The sequence below is a fragment of the Synchiropus splendidus genome, chromosome 18, assembly GCF_027744825.2.
Source record: "Synchiropus splendidus isolate RoL2022-P1 chromosome 18, RoL_Sspl_1.0, whole genome shotgun sequence".
Lineage (NCBI taxonomy): Eukaryota > Metazoa > Chordata > Actinopteri > Syngnathiformes > Callionymidae > Synchiropus > Synchiropus splendidus.
This window is the reverse complement of record NC_071351.1, coordinates 4,980,998-5,004,622: the sequence shown is the minus strand read 5'-3', so window position 1 is coordinate 5,004,622 and position 23,625 is coordinate 4,980,998. Positions and strand designations below refer to the sequence as shown.

Below are 23,625 nucleotides of genomic sequence, written 5' to 3'. Positions count from 1 at the left end.
AGCACATGAGCTGTAGAAACCAGTCAAGTGAGGCTGCACCTGGGTTTTTTTTTTTGGTTCCTCAAAGGTGCTCAGTGAGTGCTATAGAGCAACCATAAACAGACCCATAAAAAACCTGAAAAACTGTGACTTTTGAATGTAAAATATCTTTATTTTGACCTTCTCAAAACGTGTTTCAGAAACAGAAATCATCATCATCATGGTGAGTCGTAATATTATTCACAAACAGGAATTAATCAGACATTATAATTTGAAAATGAAAACTCAGCATGTCGTCATAAAAAGCCTCTTTCAGACTCCATCTCTTCACTATCAAGCAACTTTATAAATAGACTTTTATACAGCTTTTTTTTTTTTTTTTTAAATCTCTTCTCTTTTTTTTCACGGTGTTGAGACTTGAACCATCAGTCTTTCGTTTTTCTTGAGACCAAAACAGGAGATGTTTTTTTTTTCGTTTGATGTGACGCGACAACGATCATCATACCAAAGATACATACAAAGAAAACAGAAAGGAACAATTCTGTAGCAACACATAAAACAAGTATCTCATCAGAAGTACTTGACAAATATCAGTATATAATTATTTTGTAATACAAAACAAAAAATATTTTTTTTATCCCCATGTTAACGCGTGATAACTATAGTCAATGATATTTTGGCAACATCTTCTCATGGTAAGGCCTGTGTGGAGGATTTGGTGATCCAGTTCGCTCTCCCTCTGAATCGGGTTGTTCCTCAGTGTATATGGAAAAATAAAACTACTAAACCTGTCAATAACTTGTATCCAGTCTATAGCCAACTGGGGACTGACTACATCACAGCAACTTCACTTCTATGAAGCAGGATCCATTCAAGAACCAATGGTGCCGACTTGTGATGAGGCTTCATGAAACAGTGTCCTCATTTTCAGAGCCCACTAGGTGTCACTCTCTGCTCTGAAACCTTTGGTTGTTAACCAGTTTGATCATTTTTAAACTGAGAGCATCACTGAATATGACAACACTGTTTCACGAAGCCTCATCAGCCCATCAGCTAGTACTTACATTACCATCAATAATGGGCTTATGAAGCTTCATTCTCAGGGCTCAATAGGTGGCGCTCTCAGTTTAAGACTTTTGTGTTAGCAGCATCTGGTGGGCTGTGAAAACAAGGACGCTGTTTCATGAAGCTTCATTAGCCCGTTTTAGTGATTCAGAAATGAGGTTTCATGAAACAGTGACGTCATGATCAGGGCTCAGTAGGTGACGCTCTCTGTTTAAAAAAATGGTGTGAGGCTTCATTGAGATGGTTGTTTGAATCCTAAGATTTTACAGCAGAGAGCGCCATCTAGTGGGCTCTGAGAATGAGGACACTGTTTCATGAAGCCCCATCGATAATTCCCATCACGCCAGGCTCATTTGAACTGCTAGTACAGGAGGATAGTCAAAGAAGTATTAGTCGTAGCTGCATATAGTTCAAATAAACAAACAAAATAGCGACTAAAAGTGTTTCTTGTGGGGGGGTTGCTGCTTTACTACAAGTTCAGCAATGAGAGAGAGACAAAGAGCGTTTTATTAAATACAGTTGGATTCCACCAAATACTTCACACATCCTCAGTCATTGTCGAAACATAGTTTCCCGACATTATTGTTCTCCTTTTGCCGTCACCAAACCTTGATCCAAGATATTGCATGATCCTCAATGGAGTCCAGCATTTCCATCAACAAACGCTTCAAGACTGAGGTGAATCCACCCAACTGTTTCGTTCAAGAGAGTAAAATCAACTTTTATTAAAACTGAATTGACCTCGAGCCCTCGGTAAAGCCAGTCTTGCTAAGTCCAAGTGTGTAGCCTTCGGTACAAAAACTACAGATTCACTACTTGTTTTGCTGGTTCTGCACCACGTCTGAACTAAAGTTCTTAGAGGCACCTGGAGTGGTACAAATATGTGCTCATCAGGGTTAACACGTTGTCAGTTCCTTGTTAAGGTCATTTTCAGTTCAAGTCCTCAGGAACAAGGTCCCCACAGAGGAGGCCCCGCCGCACCTCACGCTCGGCATGGATGCTTCTCTTAAGCAGCCAGGTCTCAGGGTTTTGCTATTTCTTAGATGAGCATAAAAGACTTGTTACAAAATGCGTCCTGGGCCGGTGAAGCGCTCCCAAACTACCACGGCCGTCTCTGGATATGTCTCGGTCACGGTGTGGGATATAAAAAATCGCCACGCTGACGTCTGAGCCAGTGCAATCTTCGGAAATGATCATGGAAAACGTCGATCCCGCAATAGCCAACAGAGGAAACCCGAACAGTTTCGGAGCACAGAAACGTGAAATCCCGACACACTCGCTCAAATTCGTGTCCATTTCAGTTGTAAAATCGGTCTCGATGGTTGTGAGTCATGAGTAAAGACATGCCGTGCTTCTGCTGCTCAGGTGGTACAGGTCCAACGACCTGGCGGGAGGAAGAAAGGCCCCCGTAGCGACAGCTTCTTGTCACGCACACAGGAGTCTCTCAACATCATTGGTGCCACGTTCGTCTCCGATGCTACATTGTTGTTGTTGTCGTGCAACAATCCAACAGGCACGAGTCAACTGTCACGTCAACAACGCTACATAGTATAATTGAGAGCTGGGAATCGGGGCGTGGCTACCACAGGTGGCACTGAGGTCAAAGACGATTGGTTGTTGTTCAAATTCCCGATTTTAAAAGGAGGGATTGTTTAGAACGCAGCATAGCTGCATTGTATTCTGAGCCGTCTACGCCTTCGTCGCAACATGGGCTCCTATTGTTTAGCTAGCGTTTATACATTGGAGGATGATGGGGGACGATTCCCGACATTGGCATTTGGATCAGGGATTGTTTATTTTTGAAGCACACGTTGCCACTGAAGCTGCTTGGCAAAGGTTTCTAGTTTTGGATCTTGCTTTCACTCTGGTATTCTGCGGTTTGACAAGTCTATGACAAACGCTCGAGCTTTAGCTCGTCCTGGCACCGACACGATCCTCTCAAGGTTCATGCTGTTGCACACCTACCCAGTCCTGTCCTCATGACGTGTCGTAACTTGGGTATGAACAAAGGTTTGGCCCCTCTGTCTTGTTCGGTAGAAGCATGTACAGTGTTAGGTGTGGTATAAATGGCTCTGGAGAGTCAGGCCTCTACTTCTCTGCCCCTCGGGACGCAGCCTTAAAGCACTTAAACGCGAGTATTGTGCGGCTTGACAATGGATCGGCCTGTTTCCTTTACGCTTGTGAAACCTACTGCACTGACCTGGAAACACCCCGCTAGAACACTAGTGAGTCGAAGCAAGTCTGGCATGCCACGTGGGCTGTTGCGCACTTTTAAGACATGAAAAACAAAACAAGGCAATCGATCCTGCTACTGTTCAGCCTGACAATGACAGTGGCGAGTTCATAACAAGGTTTTTCAAGGGAAAACGGTGTTTCTGAAGGACGTTCCAGGAGTCACTACCTCAGTCCTTGTTCACCCTTCAGCTACATGACCCGTATTGATCATGCCGGCTCGTATTTGTTGGTAAAAAGTCGCCTCTCATGTTTCTAAGCAGATTATTCCAGGGCTTCTTTACCGTAAAACCTGTTACAAGAGGCAAATAAGTGACATCACCTTAAGACATTGGCGGCACTTGTGGCTTCCCTGTGAGAGAAGGCCAGGTCGCCAGCCATGTTCACGCAGTCTTAAGACATCTGCAGAGTAAACGGACCACTGTTTGCTGGAACCATGAACTGGAGTAAACTGCACACAGGAAAGCAGGTTTGTGAGAGTCTTGTTACAAAATAGTGAAAGAAAACATTCTGCCCAGGCGCCACAGCGCAAACACCGTCAGGCGCTGCTTTAAAGTCGAGCTGGAATGAAAGTTGACGGCTGTCGATAATCTCGCAGATTACCCGACAGACTGAAAAACAGTGGTGAGGTAATGTAACTAATCCGATGCTTTAGTGTCAAACCCAAGGCCCGGGGGCCAAACCTGGCCCTCTACGTCATTTTGTGTGGCCCACACTGTTGAAATACAGTTTCAAAAACATATATAATTTCAAGCTTCGCCCTTTCCTTTAGGCGAGCAAGTTGAGATTATATATGTCAGGAACTCATCTGGAGAACTGCGATGCGTGCAGGCAGATGTGAGAAAGACGATGGATGTTTGTGCTTCAACTAGAGCGGAGGAGACTTTTGAAAAAAGGGACACTTTTACCTCAAAGAGTGCTATTTATATCCTTCAGCCCAATACGTTTTGTTCTGCCATTTTTTGTAGTTGTAGTTGTAGCTAGTTGTATCCAAAACATGGCGTGCTAACTTCAGTCCACTTGTTGACCTTTATTATATTTTACTCTCCAGCTTCCTGTTTCCGTTCCTACAAAAGGTGATTTTCCAGCTCGACTTTAACGGCCGCTGTGAGAGCAGAAGAACTTCTCTCTTTCAAAGATGAAATATTCAGCTCATGTTTCCTCCCTTGTCAGCGAGGAAACGGCGTCCAGCTCCAGGAAAAACAAAGGTAGAAATTCTGAAGCCAATTCATCAGAAGGATCAGATGAGGTTTTGTCGTCGGCTGTCTGAGTCAGCGGTTATTTACATAGTTCAGTATGTACAGTAGAGAATCTCCCAGAGATGTTAGGTTCTGTAAAGCTGCAAATGTGGGCAGGGGGTCACGTCTTTCCATTCTTCACAGTCCTCAGAGGGGAGTCCCTGTCGAGGTGCTTCCTGCTCAACTGGCTGCATGTTTTCAGGGAGGAACCTCGAGAGACCTCTGAAGCGGCGGATGCACACGACACACAAACCGAAGGTCTCAAATGAATGAAATAAGAGGTGAGCGTCATGGGCCTTCCTCTCAAGGGTTGAAATTCTCACACAAAACCAAGACTTTAAATACAGTAAATCTTTTTTTTTTTTCATAAAGGTAATTATTGAGAAAGCCAAGTGTTAAATGCACTGTACAACTTTTTTCTCCAAAATATAGTTTCTCCCAGTGTGTTTCGTCGTCTGTTTTCTATAGAATCCTGTACACATGGATCTGCATGGATGGAGAGTGAAATCCTGATCGTAGAAGGGTGGAGGAGCGGCCACTGGCCCCGCCTCCCTCAGTGAAGACGCTGCACGCCGTACCGCGGCTCTCTTCTGTCTCGAACTTCAATCTGCAACAGAGAAATGTTGTTACCACCAAAAGGAAGCACCGGATTAAAGGGGCACTATTGTGCTCCTCCAGGACTGAAGAAACACAGCGCATAAAGGCAGAGGTGGGCCATTCATTTCCTATAGGGCCGGTTGTGAGGGGCCATCATGCCAAAAGAGACAAAACATGACGGAAAAATATCCAAAATATATAAGTAACAAGGACAACCGAGAAGAGAAAATGTAAGAAGGATATTGAGAGGTGTGAATATGCCATGAAACCTATTGATTTTTTTTCATTTCATAATTTGAAAATGAATAAACATAACTATGGACTGGATGTTCAAAGATAAAAAATATATTTTCAATATTTATTTCAAAATATATTTTCAATATTCCTTGAAAAACACACAAATATGGCCATTAAAAAGAACATGCTACATTTACTGCTGAAGTGGTGGTGGAACAAAAAATGACGAAATATTAGTTATAGTTTCAGTGTGACATCAAAAGAGCAATATGCAGCATCGGGCCACATATGGCCCCCGGCGAGCACTTTGCCCAGACCATTAAAGAGTACATTTGTGAAAAAATGATTCGACCCTCGGTTGCTGGGAGTGGAGTCCTAGTGACTAGTCACTAGTATCAGTGTTCTTAACAAAGGCTCATAGGATCAATGATGTGCGTCTCTCACCAAATGAGGTTGAGAACTCATTTGCAAGTTCTAGCTGGCCTTCATTCTTCTTTCATTCTTCACAAAAAGAGGCTTTCCACTGGCAATGGGCTGATGAGGCTTCATGAAACAGTGCCGTCACTTTGAGAGCCCACTAGATGGCAGTCTCTACTCTAATTTTTCGGGGGTTGAACAAACATGTCAATCAAACTTCACTTCATTTTTAAACAGGCGGCGTCACCGACTGAGCTCTGATCATGATGACACTGTTTCATGAAGCCTCACAAGTCCATCACTAGCAAAAGAAGTGGAAAGGTTTGGGTCATTTTGGTGGTGTTGTCAGTCCAACGCTTCGGGATGTGAAAGTGCCCTTTCTGGTGTACGGCTGAATTATTCATCCAGCTTCTGTATTCCAACAAGGCCTTTTATTTTGAAGGCGCCTGCCCCTCAGCGCCGCATGGCTCAGCAGTGCTGGGTGGCCAGGATAGTTGATCACACCACAGTCAGCTAATGTGACCTGAACTTGCCTCATGAGCCTCTGCGCAGGACTGTGTAACACATTAACAAGTAAATGTCAACTTACCCTTGACACAGCAAAATCTGCGGAGACAAGAACAGAACGTGAAAGTTAGTGGGGCCAAATGGTGAAAACACAGCAGAGCGGACGTGTTTGGAGGCTGAACCGGTGTAAGGACACCAGCGTCTCCATGGATGATTGTGTCGCTGCTGTTTGTGTCACACACATGTGTGTGTCGTGATGTCGTGACATGTTCTTGGGGGTCACCCACAACCCTCAATGAGAGTTGGTCGCTGTGAGCAGACTCATGTCCCGGAGATAAAAGATTCCACCGGGGCATTCATGTGCGCAAACGTGTGCGGGAACTTTCCGCAGCTGATGAAGCATCACATGCTTTCAATGTATGAAATCAGAGTTGCTGAGGTTAATCAGATAAGAGAGCAACACACTTGTGCGCTGGAATGTTGCCATGGAAACCGTCACGGAGACAGACCAGGGGAGGACGGAGATGTCTCACACTCCTCACTGTTGATCTGGCTGTGTATTAGAGCCTCATGTTTTATGGCAGGCTCCAGTGAGACCCGCTCGGTTCGGAGACACCAAGACAGTCAGCAGCTGAGGGTTGAAATATGAACCCAGTTGCAACAGAAATACAGGTATATGAAGGTATACTATTCCAGGGGATCAAGAGGCACGGCCTTCTCTCATCTCAAGTTTCACAGTGAAAGGCTGCGTGATGCTGTCTCACCTTTGTTGTCTGTCTGCAAGTCGTCCAGGTAGAAGTCTGTCTGCCGGTTGCCCAGGACGAAGGCCAAGAAGGAGAGGATGAGGGCGTCCAGGATGCCCATGATGGCCAGCATGTAGGCCCAGCGGACGGAGCAGTCGCCCAAGGAGTACTTCCCTGTCTGCTCTCCACACATGTCCCGGATCACTTCGGCATCCCAGCCGTCGGGGAAGATCATGCAGCCCAGCACCAGGCACACTCCTGCGGGAGCACAGGGAAGCTTGCTCTCAGTTAAATCCTTTCATGGAAATCTGTCTGACGCTAGAATATCTACAGCATTCCATGCGGCTCCGCATTGCTTTATTGCTATTGCTATTACTAATACAAGCCAACCTCGGTTCTCCACCACAGTTCAGTTCGAGAAGTGATTCGTTCGAAATCGGAATCGATTTTTTTCCCCAATACAAAAGAAATAATGTGTTCCAAGCCTTAAAATAGTCTTTTGTAGGAGTGAATGTAGAGTGTCTGCTGCAGGTGGCTGTTCCTCTATGTGTGTGGCCGCTGCATGTGGGAGGGGTTGCAGAGTGAGTGACGTCTCTCCAGAAGTGAAGAGGTGCCCGGTGCGTGTCCAGCTCTGAATGTGCGCTTCTGTGCAGTTTGGCTGTGACAAAGTCATAAACCAAGTCACGCTCTGTCCCAGACTCGCCTCATCCCTGTCCCAGCTCCAGCCCACAACAGGACATCAAACCCTGGAGTGAGCGCTCCAGCACCTCCCCTGTGACACTCTACCACGGTCCAGTGTGGAGACAGGAAAGGTTTTACACCTCAATATGAAGAAAAAACTGTCAGTGAATGTAGCTAACGGGACACGTCTGCATACAGGGGCTGCGTTATACACAATAACAAAGCACATTGTGGTTCAGCTGATCGGTCCGCGCACGTTATGTTTTTTCCGGCTTTATTTGGGGGCGTTCCAGTTCTGGATTTTCGTTCGAAATCAGAAGCAAAAAAATCTCGAACTCCGATTTGTTCGAAGTCTGGGACGTTCGAAAACCGAGAGTGGGTTTTATTTATTTTAACAATGTAGTTCATGTTTGCGATGAACTTTATTGAACAGTAGGCGGCAGTAGTGAGTTCCAACGACACACTCAGACACACAGCTTGGGAGGGACCCACGGGGCGGACGTAGAAAATATATCTAAGTCTGGTGAATGTTACAGTTTTTACAGCAACATGAAAGTTTGTCACACGATTTGTAGATACCAATATGTCTGTAGTATCACTAAACGTTGCGCCAACTCCCTGAAAGTGACCAGAGCTTTGCTGGGTTGCGGCGCTGCAGCCAAACCGTGCTGCTGCCCGCTGCTTCCTGGCTCCGGAAGACAGCCGAGCTTGTCTCCCTTTGATTCTTGCGGCTCTCCCAGTGTGAGCAGACTGATAAAAGTGTCTGATCATGAGGGGAAATTACACTCCGCCATTCACTCAGCTCTCATTACATTTCTGCTTGGATCAGCACTGACCCACCAATCTGAGTGAAACGCTGGCCTGCCGTGGAAGGAAAAAGCCAGAAAATGGAAGCCAGACAAACAAAAATATAACATAGATATGGTGATTTATTTGGGGTTTTTTCACTTCATTAAATAAAATGGGAAATCAAAGATCATATATAAGAATAAAATGTACTTATTTATACCTGAGTAACATCAAACTCCGGGAACAGGGGCCTGTTGTAACTTATAAGTGGTCCAGAAAAGCTTTAAATAAATCAATATTTGGCTCAAAATTCATTTCTAATGCATGAAAAACTAGATTAGAAATGTCAAGAATTATTCAGGAAACCTTTAAATTATGAGGAATGAGGGACGGTGGCTCTATGTTTGAGCTTAATGCTAAAATTGCCCTCCAAAAATGAAAGATATTGGACTGTATTTCAGTTTATTTCCGGTGTAAAGATGATGAAACGAATATAGATCTGGTTCAGCCCACGACTTGGACTGTGTTTACAGACGTGGAGCCCAGATTTCCAGTCATAAATACTGATATAATAGGCCCATCGCTGGATTAGAGATAAAGTTGTATTCCAAACAAGGGTTATATGATCTGATAGAAATGTCCATCTATTGTTATGGGGCTTCAAATAACAGTTTGATTTCATAAGCAAACACTTGAAGCAGAAAGCAATATGTCTGCAGCGCGTCATTATTGCACTTGAACCTCTGGCTGAGTGCAACCGAAGGATGGAACACACGTAAACACGGCAGACTTGAGGGGACGTGACACAAACACAAGTGCACACGACGCTCTTGAGGGAATTCCTTACATGCCATTTCAGCACCACAACAAAAATGGAAATCCATACATGGCACCTATGCTCATTCATCTCATTGAAGGGAGCGTCGCTGGGGAGCCCATGGTGCCGTATCCTTTGCTCGCTGGCGCTGTTTAAATAGCAGTGATCTGCTGCCTGCAGGCCTGTAAGTAAAGCCCTGGCTCCTCTGGGAGACAGGAACATGCATGGCAGGCGTCACACTCCCTCTCCACTCGCACATCCGACCTGCCGTTTACCGCTCTGCTTCCTCGCGCACACCATCTTCCACGCGTGGCATGTCGCTGCAGTGTGTGGTGGGCTGAGTTAGAGCTCAGGTCCACTGCTCGGCCTCCGTCGCAGGACAAACTGGAGGAACCCGGCGGCTCGTACGCGGGAAAAAAAACCTGGCATTTCAAGCTGAGATGCAGAAAAAAAGTGACGGCTCCTCTGACAGAAAGATTCCAGCCCTAAAGAGAGCGTGTAATGAGAAAGCAGATCAAGATGATACGGCTTTAAGTAATGAGAGCTTTGAAGAGCAATGGAGCGAATGGTCCTGGGAAATCTCCACGTTATTAGCTTCTTTTATTGCCTCTGTATGGGATATTAACATCAATGAGAGATGATCAACTCGTGAGCTGAGTGATGGTCGTCAGGTAACGCGTTTTATTGATTTTTGATGAATGTCTCGGTGCCTGACAGGGAATGAGACGGCAAGAAACCGGAGCCGATCCCAGTGGACGCAAGCGTCCAACCTCAGGGCGGCTCATTTACCAGCCTGCTTACCCTCGTGGAAATTTTCTGTCTCTCTTTTGTCTTGAGTTTCCGGACTGAAATAGCCACACCAGGCCGGCGAGCAGAAAGTGGGACCTCCAGATGAGCATCCCGACTCGATAATGTGATTTGAAAATGGTGAGCCATGGCGAAAGAAGTGGATCTCGGATTTCATTTCCGTCCTGTAGTGGACCTGTTAGCACTTTTAAAGACGCGGAGGAGCCGCGGAGAACACATTCTCACTCCCAAGGTGTCGCATGTCAACAAAGTGGACGTTTGTGTCCAATGTGGACGGCGAACTCAGACGTTCCTTATACATGTTGACGCAAAGGAATTTCTCTGGATCCAGTGTCCCCAAGGTCACGCTAGGGGTCACCACAAGGATTCGTGAGCTACAAGTGTGGACCACTTGCTATGCATAAGAGGGGCTATCGCTGCACCTCACAGAGGAGACGCAGTGCAACGTACCAGTCCACACCAGCCCAGTGCCGACGAACTCCTCTCTCACTCACCCAGTGACTTCCACCTCTTGCCAGGCTGGAAAACCAGCTTGAGTTCCAGAGATTTGAGGGTGATGATGAGCTTCTGCAGAGGGTTGGTCAGGTGACCGAGGTGACTATATTGAAACATAATAGACTCTTCATGTCTCAGGCTCAAAACTTTTCCCTCGACATGAAGGTGAATTTCAAGAGCCCCCTCTGTCTTAACCCTCGCCACAGCCGCGCTCTATTTTTACGCTGCCTGAGGTGATTCAATTGAAAGGCGAAATCCTGAAGACGCAACGTAGACAGCTGACTCCGGCGTCACTCCGGATCGCAATATCTGACGCTTTAGGAGCGAGAATGTGTGTGAAGCTGCACTCTGCTGCCACTCTTACCTGGTCACCTCACGCCTCCAGTTACTTCCCGTTCTCCAGGCCTTGTGCTTTGCTAAGCTATCGCAGGCATTGCTTTTTCTCTTTTGGCATGTGCTTTTGCTGTTGTTCACTCTTTGTTTTATTAGCGTCACATGTTTTTGTTGCAACTCAGGAGATACATATTACAAACTGTATCCCCCATATACTTTTTCCACCCCCTACACGGGGCTTACCTCAGAAACCAGGGGCCAATTCTATCATCCCCCATTATTCCAGAGAGGGCAGGGACAGTCCCAGTTCAAATTAGGCGAGCAGCATGGGGCTGGACAGGGAACATAGATCTCAGCGCCCCGCAGCCGCTCATATCCGCGACAAACTGACATGAACCAAAATGGTTGCCAGCAAAGAAAGCCTTCTTTAAGGCCCCACTTTGACCTGTGGTAGAGGTTTTTTCACAAGTGTTTACGAGTCATCAATGACATGCATTTTTGATGCACTCGGGAAGTGGTCCAACAAGAAGCAATGCTCGCCCATTCCTCATGCAGAAGTGGGCACGAGCAGCTAAAAATAGTAGCCACCTTCCTACAACCCAAGACTCGGCCTTTGAAGTAGTTGGGGTGTTTCCTCTTCCTTCCTCCCCTCCTCCTCTCTCCAGACCCCACGCTCTGATCATGGAGAGGAGGATCTTCAAAGGCTGCGAGTGGCGGGATCCAACCGATCACGCGGAAGAGAGCGGAACTCAAGATTTAAAAAAAAAAAAAAAAAAAAACCACTCGGCTGCTCAACCTCTGCACATCACCGCCATCTCAGTTCATCGCCCCCTGTCATTCCTCTCTATCGCAGGCTGTCAGCCGTTCGACAGGCGGCTTGAAAGCGAATCAAACTAATGATAACATTGGGAACAACAGTCGCAGGACCCAGTGGTGATCCTGCCAGTTAAATATACAGCGCCCACATTTATTTATAGCTCACCAAAGCTATTTCAGGACCTGTTACATAACTATTTTGTCAGACTTTCTTATCACGTCTACACTTTTTTTTCCCCTTTATTCCATCCAAAAAATGATTATATAAGAGGACTATAAATACCAGGGATATGATTCAAGCGCAGCTTGTCTCTGGTGCTCACTGTGTAACCCCCACAACGGCGGCAGACACGGCCCTGCGCTTCATTCAGCAAACGCTTTGGAGCTCATTCTCATATTGCATACTTTGAACCCTTCACTTCAGGAGCTATCTATTTCGGATTTTTGAAGTTACAAGGGCACTGAACCTGTGGCGTGTTAGTCAAGTGAAAAAAAAAAAACCCGCAAATATCACAATGTTTATTGTGATGTGTCGATGTAACCGGTGACCAGACGCAACATCGCAATGCCAGTTCCACACACAGCGCCCCCAGCTGGACGGAGGGAGCAAGCAAAACATGAGCACAACAAGAGAGCAGCGAGGGCAGATGTGAAGCGCGACTGACTTTGGCCCTTCTGGGTCTGGCCTTGCGGAGGGGAAGCAGTGGAGTAGGGTGTGAGCGTAACTGCATTAGAGCTCAGCGTCTCCAGCGTCTAATGCAATCCAGCTGCCCTCCCCTCCACCATGGCGTCTAGACCTTCCCTTGTCCTCCTAAATCTCACTAATGGACACGTCTGAGCGCTCATATACACACTTTTTATTGGACCAGCTCAGTCGGGTGAGTGATATTGCTGAGAGGGCACTTAAGAGGATGCTGCTACTACTGAGGTTCCCTGGTCCACTTGGCATGGAGCCGCTTTATTCCTCCTCTGCTCTTGACCCTTCCCGACTATGGCTTGACTTACAATCGTTTTACAGACTGTGAAGTCAATTTGGCGCGTTCGTTCTCGTGTTCCAAACCCACTGGCACATTGGAAACACTTGGAAAAAGGAAAGTTGAAGAAAGAAAATGATGAAAATGTTTCAAGCCGAGGAGACGCCAACAAGCAACCTTCCCAAATGGAACTATTATTCAAGCTACCAAGCTCAAGCTCCTCTCCACTGGTACAAAGTTAGGCCAAACAAAGAACCTGATTTGTGCTCATGATATGGACCCGTCCACAGTTGGCTGCAGAGGGCTGGAGCGGGTCTGTATGTGTGAGGGACGTCTTCTAACCAGGACACAGCGAGCAGATAGTCAATAATGAATGATTCATGAGGAGCGTGTTTCTTATGCTCCACATTCGATGGTTGTTAGTGTTGTTAATTTGCCGCATTTGTTACATGTTTCATTGTGATGCTTAATCTCGCTCTGGTACAGTGGTTCCGTGATGGTCTGAAGGATCAGCGCGCAGCTGTTCATCCATCCAGTTCAACCACTGACCAGTTCATGAGAGCATTCAGAGCCTCTGCTGTCATTTGCTTTGTTCTTGTCCTTCACATTTCCATTGGTTTGAATGACTGAAGTAAAACGTCCTGATTCAAGAGTCGGGGGGTCTGGTTCAATAGTGAGGGAAAGATGAGGGATGTCTGAGGAATATGAGCTGAGCCAAAAGGCAAAGCTCTTGATGAGTCGTTCCGACTGTCACCTGTGGTCACAAGCTTGAGGTGGTGACTGAAACAGCAAGATAGCAGATGCACCCCCAAGTGGCTGGGGTATCTTCCGTACTCCTGGCATGTCTAACTGGGAGGAGGCTCTGGGCTCGACCCAGGACACACCGGAGCGGCTGTCTCCCTCAGAAGGCCAGGGAACAGCTTCATATCCCCCTAAAAGAGCTAGTGGATCGTGAGGGAAAGTACGCCTGGACCTCTTTGCCCCAACCTAGAGTTGCGTCTGTACAACTGGGATTTCCCACTTGTCACCTACTGTCATCGTGGGAGGAAACAGGAGCACCTTGCATCCTGAACAGATCATCGATTCAGGGCTGAGATGTTGAGCTATGTGTGTTTTCATATGACTCCAGTTTACCGCACTACTCCGCGTACTCCAGGCTCCCGCCGTCCGTATAGAACGACTCAGCGGAATGGATTTGGCTCACGGGCCCCATGATTTAGAAGAAGCACTCTTCATTGCTATCAATCACGGGGCATCAACCCCCCCTCCTCCTCCTGCTACTGAATATTTAAAGTGCTCTCCTGTTGGGACCAACGTTCAGAAGGCAACAAGGCTCTCTCTGCTGCCTCAGTGCTGGCTGGGACAGAACGGAGAGCGGTGTCGGAAGCTTCCACCGTGGTGTGGGAGAGCGGGGGATCCCCGGCATTGTCATGTGGGAATGTCCGCGGAAGCAGCGCATCAGTTGGAGAAGACAAAAAGGAATCCTGCTTCCTTCAGAATCTCATCGAGCCTCTTCTTTGTCTCTCGCAGACAATGCTGAAAAGGGTCAAGAGAATCCATAATTCAGCTGCCAGGCTATTTTTAGACGCACCCCGGTGACTATGGAATTATTTAGTAAGCGCCTGATAATTAAAACATGCACCTTTGGTTGGGAAAAGCCGTGTAGAAATCTCAGAGATGCAGAGAAAGAGGCGGGTGGGTGGGGGGGGGCGAGGATATCCCCCCAGGAATCTCTCTGCTTCGCTCCCTGCTTCGCTCTGTCGCTCGCTCTCCTCCTCTGTAGTTCTATATTTAACTCGACCACTGCAGCATCTATTTAGCCGCCGCTGCTGGAAACACATGCACGTGGGCGCGTTTTTCTACGCATTGGTGCGATTCCACACTTGACACAACATGCACACACACACACACACACACCATGCAGCGTGTGGAGGCTGCACACACACACACACACACTCGGAGTTTTCATTAATCATTCAACTCTCACACCATCTTATACACATTTAGCTGCTGTCTTACATTCTCACGTGAACACGGCGCGTGTGGCCACTACCATTCATTGAGTTGCAGTAATTCACTTCCCCCCCTTCCTTCTTCCGCTCTCACATTCACGCTCCTGTTTTCCTTAGCTTACGGGATTCACAGGATTTGGCTGTGAATGGGGAACCTGTGCTTTTCATTGAAAAAAATAACAACCAGAAAAACGCTTTTGAGGCGAATCCCTGTCAAAACCTGAGCATCTGACGCTTGTTTTCTCCGGTACTGTTGAGCGAAATTCAACACATGACATTCCATGTGACTTTGGCACCGTGATCCTGAGGCGAGCAGGGGGGCTGGAAGATGGATGGAGGCGGCGGATCTGAGGGGACGGTGAGATGGAGGACAGATAGGGAGGTGAGCTACGAGGGGGTGAAGGACAGGAGGCCGTCTGGTGATGATCCGGCCAGAGAAGTTTGGCAAAAAGACTGAGCAAGGTTGGACGCAGTGTGGCCAGCGAGGGACAGGCGGAGTCAGTTGAGGTGGGGGGAGGGACAGGAGTGTAGTCTGGTGGAATGAAACGTCTCACTCAAGGCGTCAAATTTCGTTATTCTCAAGTGAACTTTTGTGTCCAACGTTGGCGCCAAAACAGGTGTGTCATAGGACTCAAGTACGTATCCTCCCATGTGACCTGCTTGTGTTTGTTAACAGCTACATATCATTTTCCCGACAGATGTCTGTCTTCATCAAGATATGGATCTGGATCTCGGTGAAAGTTTGCACGTCTGGCAATGAGCAGCATTGGATGAAACCATTAGAAACACCGCCAACATTTATTGATATTTCTGTTGTTTCAACAACAAATATCTGACAGATTTTAGTCACTTTCAGTAACCCTGGTTGAGAAAAATGGCTGCCGTCTGATCTTGACTCCCATTTTGCTTACTCACTTCCTCACCCTGCCGAGTCATGGGTGTGTTCCGAGCCTTTCCCAACCTCTTACGGTGGTGAAACGGCAAGATATCCACCTCGGTGGAAACGCACCACGAGGTGTCACTTGGTATGTATTGCACCTTATGTGGCTGTGATGATCTTTTCAGGAGCAACAACAAGCAAGCCTTGCTCCCACGCCAGTCTTTCTTATGGGGGACGCACAGCCCACGGCGCCAGAGCTGAAGGTGAGACCTGACTCAATTGAACGCCGAATCTGTCAACCAAGCCGGTGGACGACATTCATGCAGCGGTGAAAATGGATGTGGACTTTATGGTAAACACCGCCAAGAGGGAGGAGCCCAAACACAAAATTGTTGGCGGTTGGGACGGGAACCTGACTGGAACGCTTGATGGAGACCAAGTGAAGATGGGGGTTTACAGATATTTTAAAATTTCAGAGATGAATGTTTGATGACGCAAAACGTGCCGCTAGCAATGATGTTTGATTTCTGGTGAGACATTTTGGAATTCACGTCGTGGATTGTCGAAAAGGAACTGGAAAGTCTGGGCACGTCCGGCTGTTTGTGGAGGTCTAATAATGTGATGCTGGCAAACCGTGGATCACCTTTTAATGGCCCTCAAACTTCTTGTTGACCCTTCCTACAGTGAAGTATTTCCGAAACTTGCTTCCATTTTTAGATGCTCTGTCTCTCTCACACACACACACACGCACACAGACACACACTCTGCCTGCAGAGGCGCAGACAGGTCGTTCATGGCAGGACAGCTTGTCCCGAGTGACGCGGCCCGTGTCTTGCTTAGTTCTATTAAATATTTCAATAGTCGGGGTCAGACCGTGAAGGACTGACGGCGAGCATGAGCTAAATGGGAGAGGAAGTGGGCAAGATGTTTCCACTAGAACAGGCAGTTTACTGGACGACGCCATGCAGGAAGAAGAAAGAGGAGCGAAACAATGAGCCTGGAAGCTTTAAGACTTAAAATGCCCAGGTGACTGTTGATTCAAGTTCCATAGGTGCTCGATCATGTGAACCTGGACAAGCATTTCCCATGTAGCCACTGGAAACGGCAGCTTCTTCACTGTGTGTTGTGCTGAAGAGCTGTCAAGTGTGTGACTGACTGTCTGACCTGCATGACTTACGCAATGAGGGGTGAGACACTGGCGTCTCACAACCTTGTCATCCAGTGACGTGCCACTCTGAGATGTTGGAGGCGCCCAGTTAGCATCCGAATGATCCCATTATATCATCGGCCTAAATGTATCCTACCCTTCAGTGCTGCATACTCAGAATACCCAGGAACCCTTGACACACACTCTGCTCCTGTTGTGTTGAACATCTGTATCGACCCGACACAACCAGCTGGAACAAAACCCTTTGAAGGAAAACCAGAAGGAGGAGGATGTGAGGGTTCATTGAAATGGTTCTTCAAACCCAAAGATTTTAAAGCACAGAGCGCCATCTAGTGGGCTCTGAAGATGAGAGCACTGTTTCATGAAGCCTCATCAGCCCATCACTAGAACAGAGGTGGCATATCAATGGGGAGGCAGAGAGAAACATGGAGTACACTTTCATTTTAACACACTTGAAATGGCGACCTGTGGGTCACAAGATCGCAAATGTCATCTGCAACAAGTGAATGATAAAATAAGAAGCTCAGACCGGAGCAACAGTAGCAGTTCTGTCAGCCAACCATGCAACATATTTGCTGCTGGGATTTTTTTGTTTCTCAAACCTTCACTTGTCTGTGCAGCTCAGAGCCACTTCCATTGGCTGAGTTTGATGATTTGAAATCAACACAAAATGCTCTATTCTGAAGCTTTATTTTGCTCTAAAGTCGAGGCAGATCTTGTTCCTTTGATATGGTTTTGGTCCACCATTTTGCTTGTCGTTCCCTGGCACAGGCCCGTGTTGGAAAATAAGTGGAGCGTGAGTGTAAAGAACTAACCTTTAGAAATCACACACTCGCTGATCTATCTAAATATCCTTTCATTCCGGACCAAGCTCAAAAACCCCGACGGTCCGTTTGGACGGCTCGTGCCAGGGGACGTGCTGCTCCCCCAGCAGGGCCGTGGAGATGACGAAATGATCTCCTGCGAGGTGGCTGAGCAGCATTAGGCCGACAGCCAAGACTGTTACCTCTGCCACACGGCGTGAGCACCCGCGCAAGGACAGCGGCACCTTGCACTTAACAAACTCGTAAAATAAGGCAATATGCAGTTAGATAAAAGCGGAAAATGTCGTCTTCGGATAACTCAGTCAGCAGTTCCTGACACGCGTTTATTTATTGAAGCCTGCCGAGGATGGGACCGGATATTAAAAACCAATCATGGTCCTGTGGAGATGAAAGACTGGGACCCTTCAGTCGACGCCCATTGATCTCCGGTTATTGATAACCGACCTGCAGCACTCTTCATAGTTCTATTGATCGTACGAGGCAAAGTCACCGTTCCGCTCAGCAAGGGCGTCCTGTTTCGCCGAGCTCTGCTGCGAGGACCACGGTGCGGTCCACTCCAGATTTGAGAACTTTACAAAGCGCTCCCTCTGATTTAGCGCCGATTGTAGAGCTCTTTTAACAGACGCGGCAGAAAAGAAGACGGAGTGGGCAGATGAGGCTGAGCAAAAGATGAATTCAAAGAAAAAGTGCTGACCTCGGCCTCCGTGTCCTTTTTTTTTCTCTTTCTTTCTTTCTCACTTTCCTTCCTCATTCAGCATGCTGACTGTTTCTGTACAGAATACTGACTCCCACACTATTCCAGCTCGGCCTATTTATCACTTCGATGAAGATGTCTGGAGGCTGGATGGAAGAATGCAGCCTGTATCACCATAATAGCGTTCAGAACTTGACTGTGGCCTCCCCTTGAGATGAACCAGCCATGTTACTGAGACAAGCATTTTTAGATTGTGGGCATGTGCGTAGTGTCAAACACTGAGGACGGGATGTTGTCATGGCTCGCCGTCTTCAGTCACATTCGGGGCTAAAGTGGCCTGTGCAGGGCTCTATCTGAGGTCCCATTTCATTTGCTAGTGACCGAAACATCGCCGTAAAACAACATCAAAAAGCATGGACGATATACAAGTAACATCCGACTTATGGCCGAGATCGGTTCCAACCAACCGGTCGTAAGTCAGATTGGACTTAAGCCATTCAAAATGCCCGACGCGAGGTACTACTGAATAGGATACACGATGTCAATACTTTTTTCTATTGAGTACTATTATAAACCAAGCTGTTTACAGCTGTAACTGTCGTACACGGTGCTGGCTGGCTGCCATATTTGTCGTACGCATTGCCGGGCTGCTACGTGGTGCAGTGCCAAACATTGAATTAAAAAAAAAAAAAAAAAAAAAAAGCAACTCCTGGCCGTGGTCGTAAGTACAGGTGAACCTAAGTCGAGCAGTTCGTATGTCGGATGTTACTTGTGTTGGCATTAATACCATTACCAGCATTGGTCCTATAAGCGAAAATGGGCCGATATTCTCAACATATGTTATATATGATATAAATCTTGTTGCTTGTTTATGTCAATGTGTATCAAGCGCCACATTTCAACTACGCAAAGGCGTCAGATTGTGTGGCGTTTGAACCGAGAGGACGTTTTTTTCACACCACAAATACGATGCGTCATTTGAAAAACCAGCATAGATGGTCGCCAAGCAACGGCTCAACACCGCGCAGTCGAGAGCCCGTACAACAAGTACATGACCAAACCAAAAAATGTACCAGCGTACAAGTCAACAACAAAGAAAGTAGTAGAGATGTGCTGGTTACTTGTCAGACTCCACTGGGAAGACATTAAAAATCACTTTGCAAGTCTTAACAATTTACTTTTATAATCTCTGCCAGAAACAATAACATCGGATATCGGCCAGAATTTTTATATCGGCGCATCCCTAGATTAATCTTCAGTTGACAATATTTAAATCTCACCCTGAAGTTGCTCCTGGACCAGCAGATCCTCAAGGGACCACTTCTACAGACTGTGTTGTGAGTCATGTTGTCTTGTTTTCCAACCTGCTACGCAGCTCTTAAACGCTCTTAAACTTGCAACCTAAGAAAACCTCTTCAAATGCCGAAAAGGACGCTCATTGACGTCATGCAAAATATGTCATTTGAGGTAACGGATAACATTTAGAAAACGCTCAACGTGAGAGTCTCCATTCATGACAAGTGCCTGGCCCAAACACCGTAGCAGGCCAGCGCAACGTTCCTCTGTGACAACACGCGATCCACCTGACTCTTTATCGCAGCTGAAAAGCCGAAGTCAAAGTCGCCTGTCATCAAGAGAGACACACTTCCCATGTGTGCATGAGCTTGTGTGTGTTGTGCATCAGCTTTAGCAAGAGTAATCCACCCGCCCGAGCAGGAAGCACAACATTACCTGCCTGAAAACAGTAATCCAATCGACCCCTGATCATCCCTCAAAATAGCAATGCAGCCTTGTACAGATAAAGCCCCTCGCTCACAGGAGGATGAATCCATAACTCCACTGCGCATCATAGTCCATGAGCATGAATGAAATTAGCATCTGATCAGCATAAAGCCATGATGGAGCCGCTTGTTCTGCAGATGCAGCCAGGCGTCTTCCTCGGAATATCAACTGTTACAGGAGAGCTCCGTCGGTCGCGTTCAGCCGCGTGAATAATGCCTCCTGCTGTCTCAGTGCAGTGGACCCCTCATGGGCTGCAACAAGACAATGCCTTGGTATTGAGCGACAGCTGGACAGCAGCGCCCACAGTTTGTGTTGAAGTCGAGGCCTGAGGGCCAAATCTGGCCAGCTGACTGACTTTATGTGGCCCTCACAAGCCTATAGTTTGACACGTCTTTGTTTGACACAAGAACCCACACAGGTATGTAGGTACACACGCGCAGACTGAGGTCATTTCCGTACTCAAGAGTGCACTGGAATATTAGCCCCACCCACTACATGTAAGAAGGAAAATAGATTGAGCGCCGTAGAAAGGTCAGTGGTGCTTAAACATGCATGAGGATCACTTCTAGTTTGGAAAACGGGTTCCAGCGTGGAGACTGACTCATGAAGCACACTGGGCAACGTTCTGAACTGGAATCATCAACTCCTCACATCTTTTATTGACATTGAAGCTCTCAAAATGTGCCATTATTGGCCGCGTTTCCACGTGTTCCGACACCACAGCTGGTCTCAGCTGCTTCTTCTTGTCTCCGGTCCTCCAGGAGATCGGCTCTGTAGGCGGAGCTGCGGACACGCGGGTGCATTTTGAGCACTTCAAGGTCAATAAAAGTAAGTACCTATGTTCACAGTTGCTAAGTTGGGAAGCTGTGGCACGGACTCTGATGCACTCCATATCCTTAGACCCTACACAGACATCGTCCCTGCCGTCTGCAGTGACCACAGCACAGCGCTCTCTTACTTGCCTGATGAATAAGAACGTGTGAGTCCAGATCTATTTCTTGCATTTTGTTAGCCAAAGATTTAAGGTGGGCCTAACATTGACTGATTTCTGTTCAAGGGCATCACAAGGCGTCGCATCGGATTCACAGAATCCTGCTGTTCTGTTGGAGCATCTCCCCTGAAAACGTCTACGGTTTACAAGGTCAGTTTATAAAAGGAAACTGTTGGGGACGAAGAGAGTCATGTGCCACCTTAAATACATGACATAGTACAACAGATGTCACCCAACCATCCATCCTTCCTGAAACATTTGTCACTGTTGAAGTCACACTGACAGTTGTGCTTCATTACGACCACACAACACTGACCGTCCATCAATGTGCTGCAGCTCCGCCAAAGTTCAGAGTTAGACGTCTCACCATTTGTGTACGAGTCTGACGGGACAGCTACATTCAGAGCACACTGCTCCCAGGCTTGATAACTCATGTGTTCTATAAATGGATTTGCATTCACCCCTCTGAGAGAATCGCATGTTAATGCCCGTATTACATATTCATTTCAGCAAATGTATTAACTCATTTTGATTTTTAAAACAAGGAATTGCACTGAAATCCGATCCAAGTTTGGACTTGTTTCGCCTTTTTACATTAGTGATATTGGGCCACTTTCCAGTTGATCTGTCTCATCATATATGAGTCAATAATAATAATGAGTAAACAAACAAGATTTTTCAGACACAGCTAAGCAGCCACTGGTCATAAAAGCAACACATCCAGCATTTCCTTTACTGCTCACACAGCTCCTGCACGCATTGATTCATTTCAATTCAGCTTTCCAACTTGGGTTTTACTTTTCTGGGTTTTTTTTTGCTGGTTTCCAAATATGATCTAGGGGCTGAAATAACACGTCCAAGTCAGCAAACCCTTTCGTGTCAATATAATGTGTTTGTTCAATGAGTTCATCTATTCATAAGAACAAGGGAATGAGCTGTTTTACACTGAGATATTGGTAGAGGGCTCAACCTGTGTGCCATGTTGCCGTTTGTTCCTTTGTAAAGCAACTGACTCTGGAGCGTTTTAGGGTCACTCTATCAGTACAAAAGGAGACCTTGAGTTTCACTCCCGAAATGCCAGTTTTAATAGAATCTGACTTTGTGTTCAAAGATGAATAGTTTATATGGTCAAATATATTTTTATTTCATTTGGGCAGATTCGAAACAGTCGCTTTTTGGGGGGATAAAGTTGGTGTAACAAGCAACGCCTCTTTGTTCTGGTGTCAATGATCCTCAATATGTTGAACTCAAAGTGGCTGCAATCGGATTTATCGGGGCTCAGTAATAGTAATCATAAAAGTGGGGAGAATCCTACCGCACAGCAGCTGCATCCAGGCGCAGGTCTTGTAAACGGTGGAGGTGTTGCAGAAGAAGAAGAGCGCCATGCAGGCGATGCAGCTGAGGATCAGCACCATGGAGAGCAACACGAACACCGAGGCCGCCTTGAAGGCTCCGGACGGGATCGAGCTGAAGTCGGAGAAGCTGCCCACGCAGGTGAGCTCCCGGCTGGGCGACGGCCCGGAGCCCACGCAGTAGTGGAAGAGGCCGAAGTAGCCGGCCTGCGGCGTGTTGACGCTGTCGCCGATCCAGTAGGGCTGGATGAAGACCACCACGTTGACGATGGCGAAGCAGATGGTGAAGATGGCCCACAGAACCCCGATGGCGCGCGAGTTGCGCATGTAGTTGTCGTGGTAGATCTTGGAGGCTTCTTGGGAAGGCAACATGTTTTGCTCTCTGCGGATCGCGACGGCTCAAAGGGAAACGGCTCGCTTGCCAGATGATCTGAAATGGTTCCTGCTTTGGCCTACATAACCCCACGGCGCTGTCACCGAGATGAATGGGAGAGATGCTACATTGAAGCAAATCATAGCAAACCTGTTCCACGAGCGAATCGTTCAGCAGCAGCACCAGTCATTCGAAATCCCGGAGGCTGCGAGCGTCAACGCTTCAAAATCCATCAACCTGGCTTGTTGAATTCACAGTCGTCGGAGGGTTAAAGCTCTTCGTCCGTCACCTGATCACCATCCAAGATCTGCTTGTCTGTGGCGCCAGCGGTGGACCCCGTTTTTTCCCTTCATCCGTGGGGTGCTTCCCCCTCGTCCTCTGCCTGGCTTCCGCCAAAAGCCTGGTGGGATCGCCCGCGTCAGACCTCGGCAGCCCCGCTCCTCGACATCCTCCCGCGCCTCGACTCCATGATCATCAGCCTTTTTTTTCTCCCCCTGTCGAAGCCTTCATCCACGATGTCTCCCCTCTCTCTCTCTCTCTCGCTCCCTCCGTCCTCCGCCTCCTCAGCGCGCCCCCGGAAGATGCTGATGTTGTACTGATGACAGCGAGTCTGCGCGCTCACGTCCGCAGCGCGCCTGCGCCTCCTCACCCGCGGTCTGCGCGCAGACCTCCACTCACGTCGCGCTCTCCTTTCACTCCGTATCCACGACTTGTCTTCAAAGCACGACAGTAAACAGGGGCGAGCGTCTGGTCCCTGCGCCTTCATTGAATCGCACTTCATATTTACCTGACTATAGTGCTGGCCACATTTCCACGACTGAG

At 47.3% G+C, this 23,625-nt stretch overlaps 1 protein-coding gene across 1 annotated transcript; it reads right to left on the bottom strand.

The window, feature by feature from the left end:
* Positions 1 to 162: 162 nt before the first annotated feature.
* lhfpl4a (LHFPL tetraspan subfamily member 4a) lies at positions 163 to 23,417 on the bottom strand. Its single transcript, XM_053850064.1, has 4 exons — positions 22,394 to 23,417; positions 7,037 to 7,273; positions 6,355 to 6,371; positions 163 to 5,121 (listed from the first exon to the last, which is right to left on the bottom strand). The coding sequence occupies exons 1-4, from the start codon at positions 22,800 to 22,802 to the stop codon at positions 5,068 to 5,070; spliced, it is 717 nt and encodes a 238-aa protein (XP_053706039.1). The 5' UTR covers positions 22,803 to 23,417; the 3' UTR covers positions 163 to 5,067.
* Between the last annotated feature and the right edge of the window lie 208 nt (positions 23,418 to 23,625).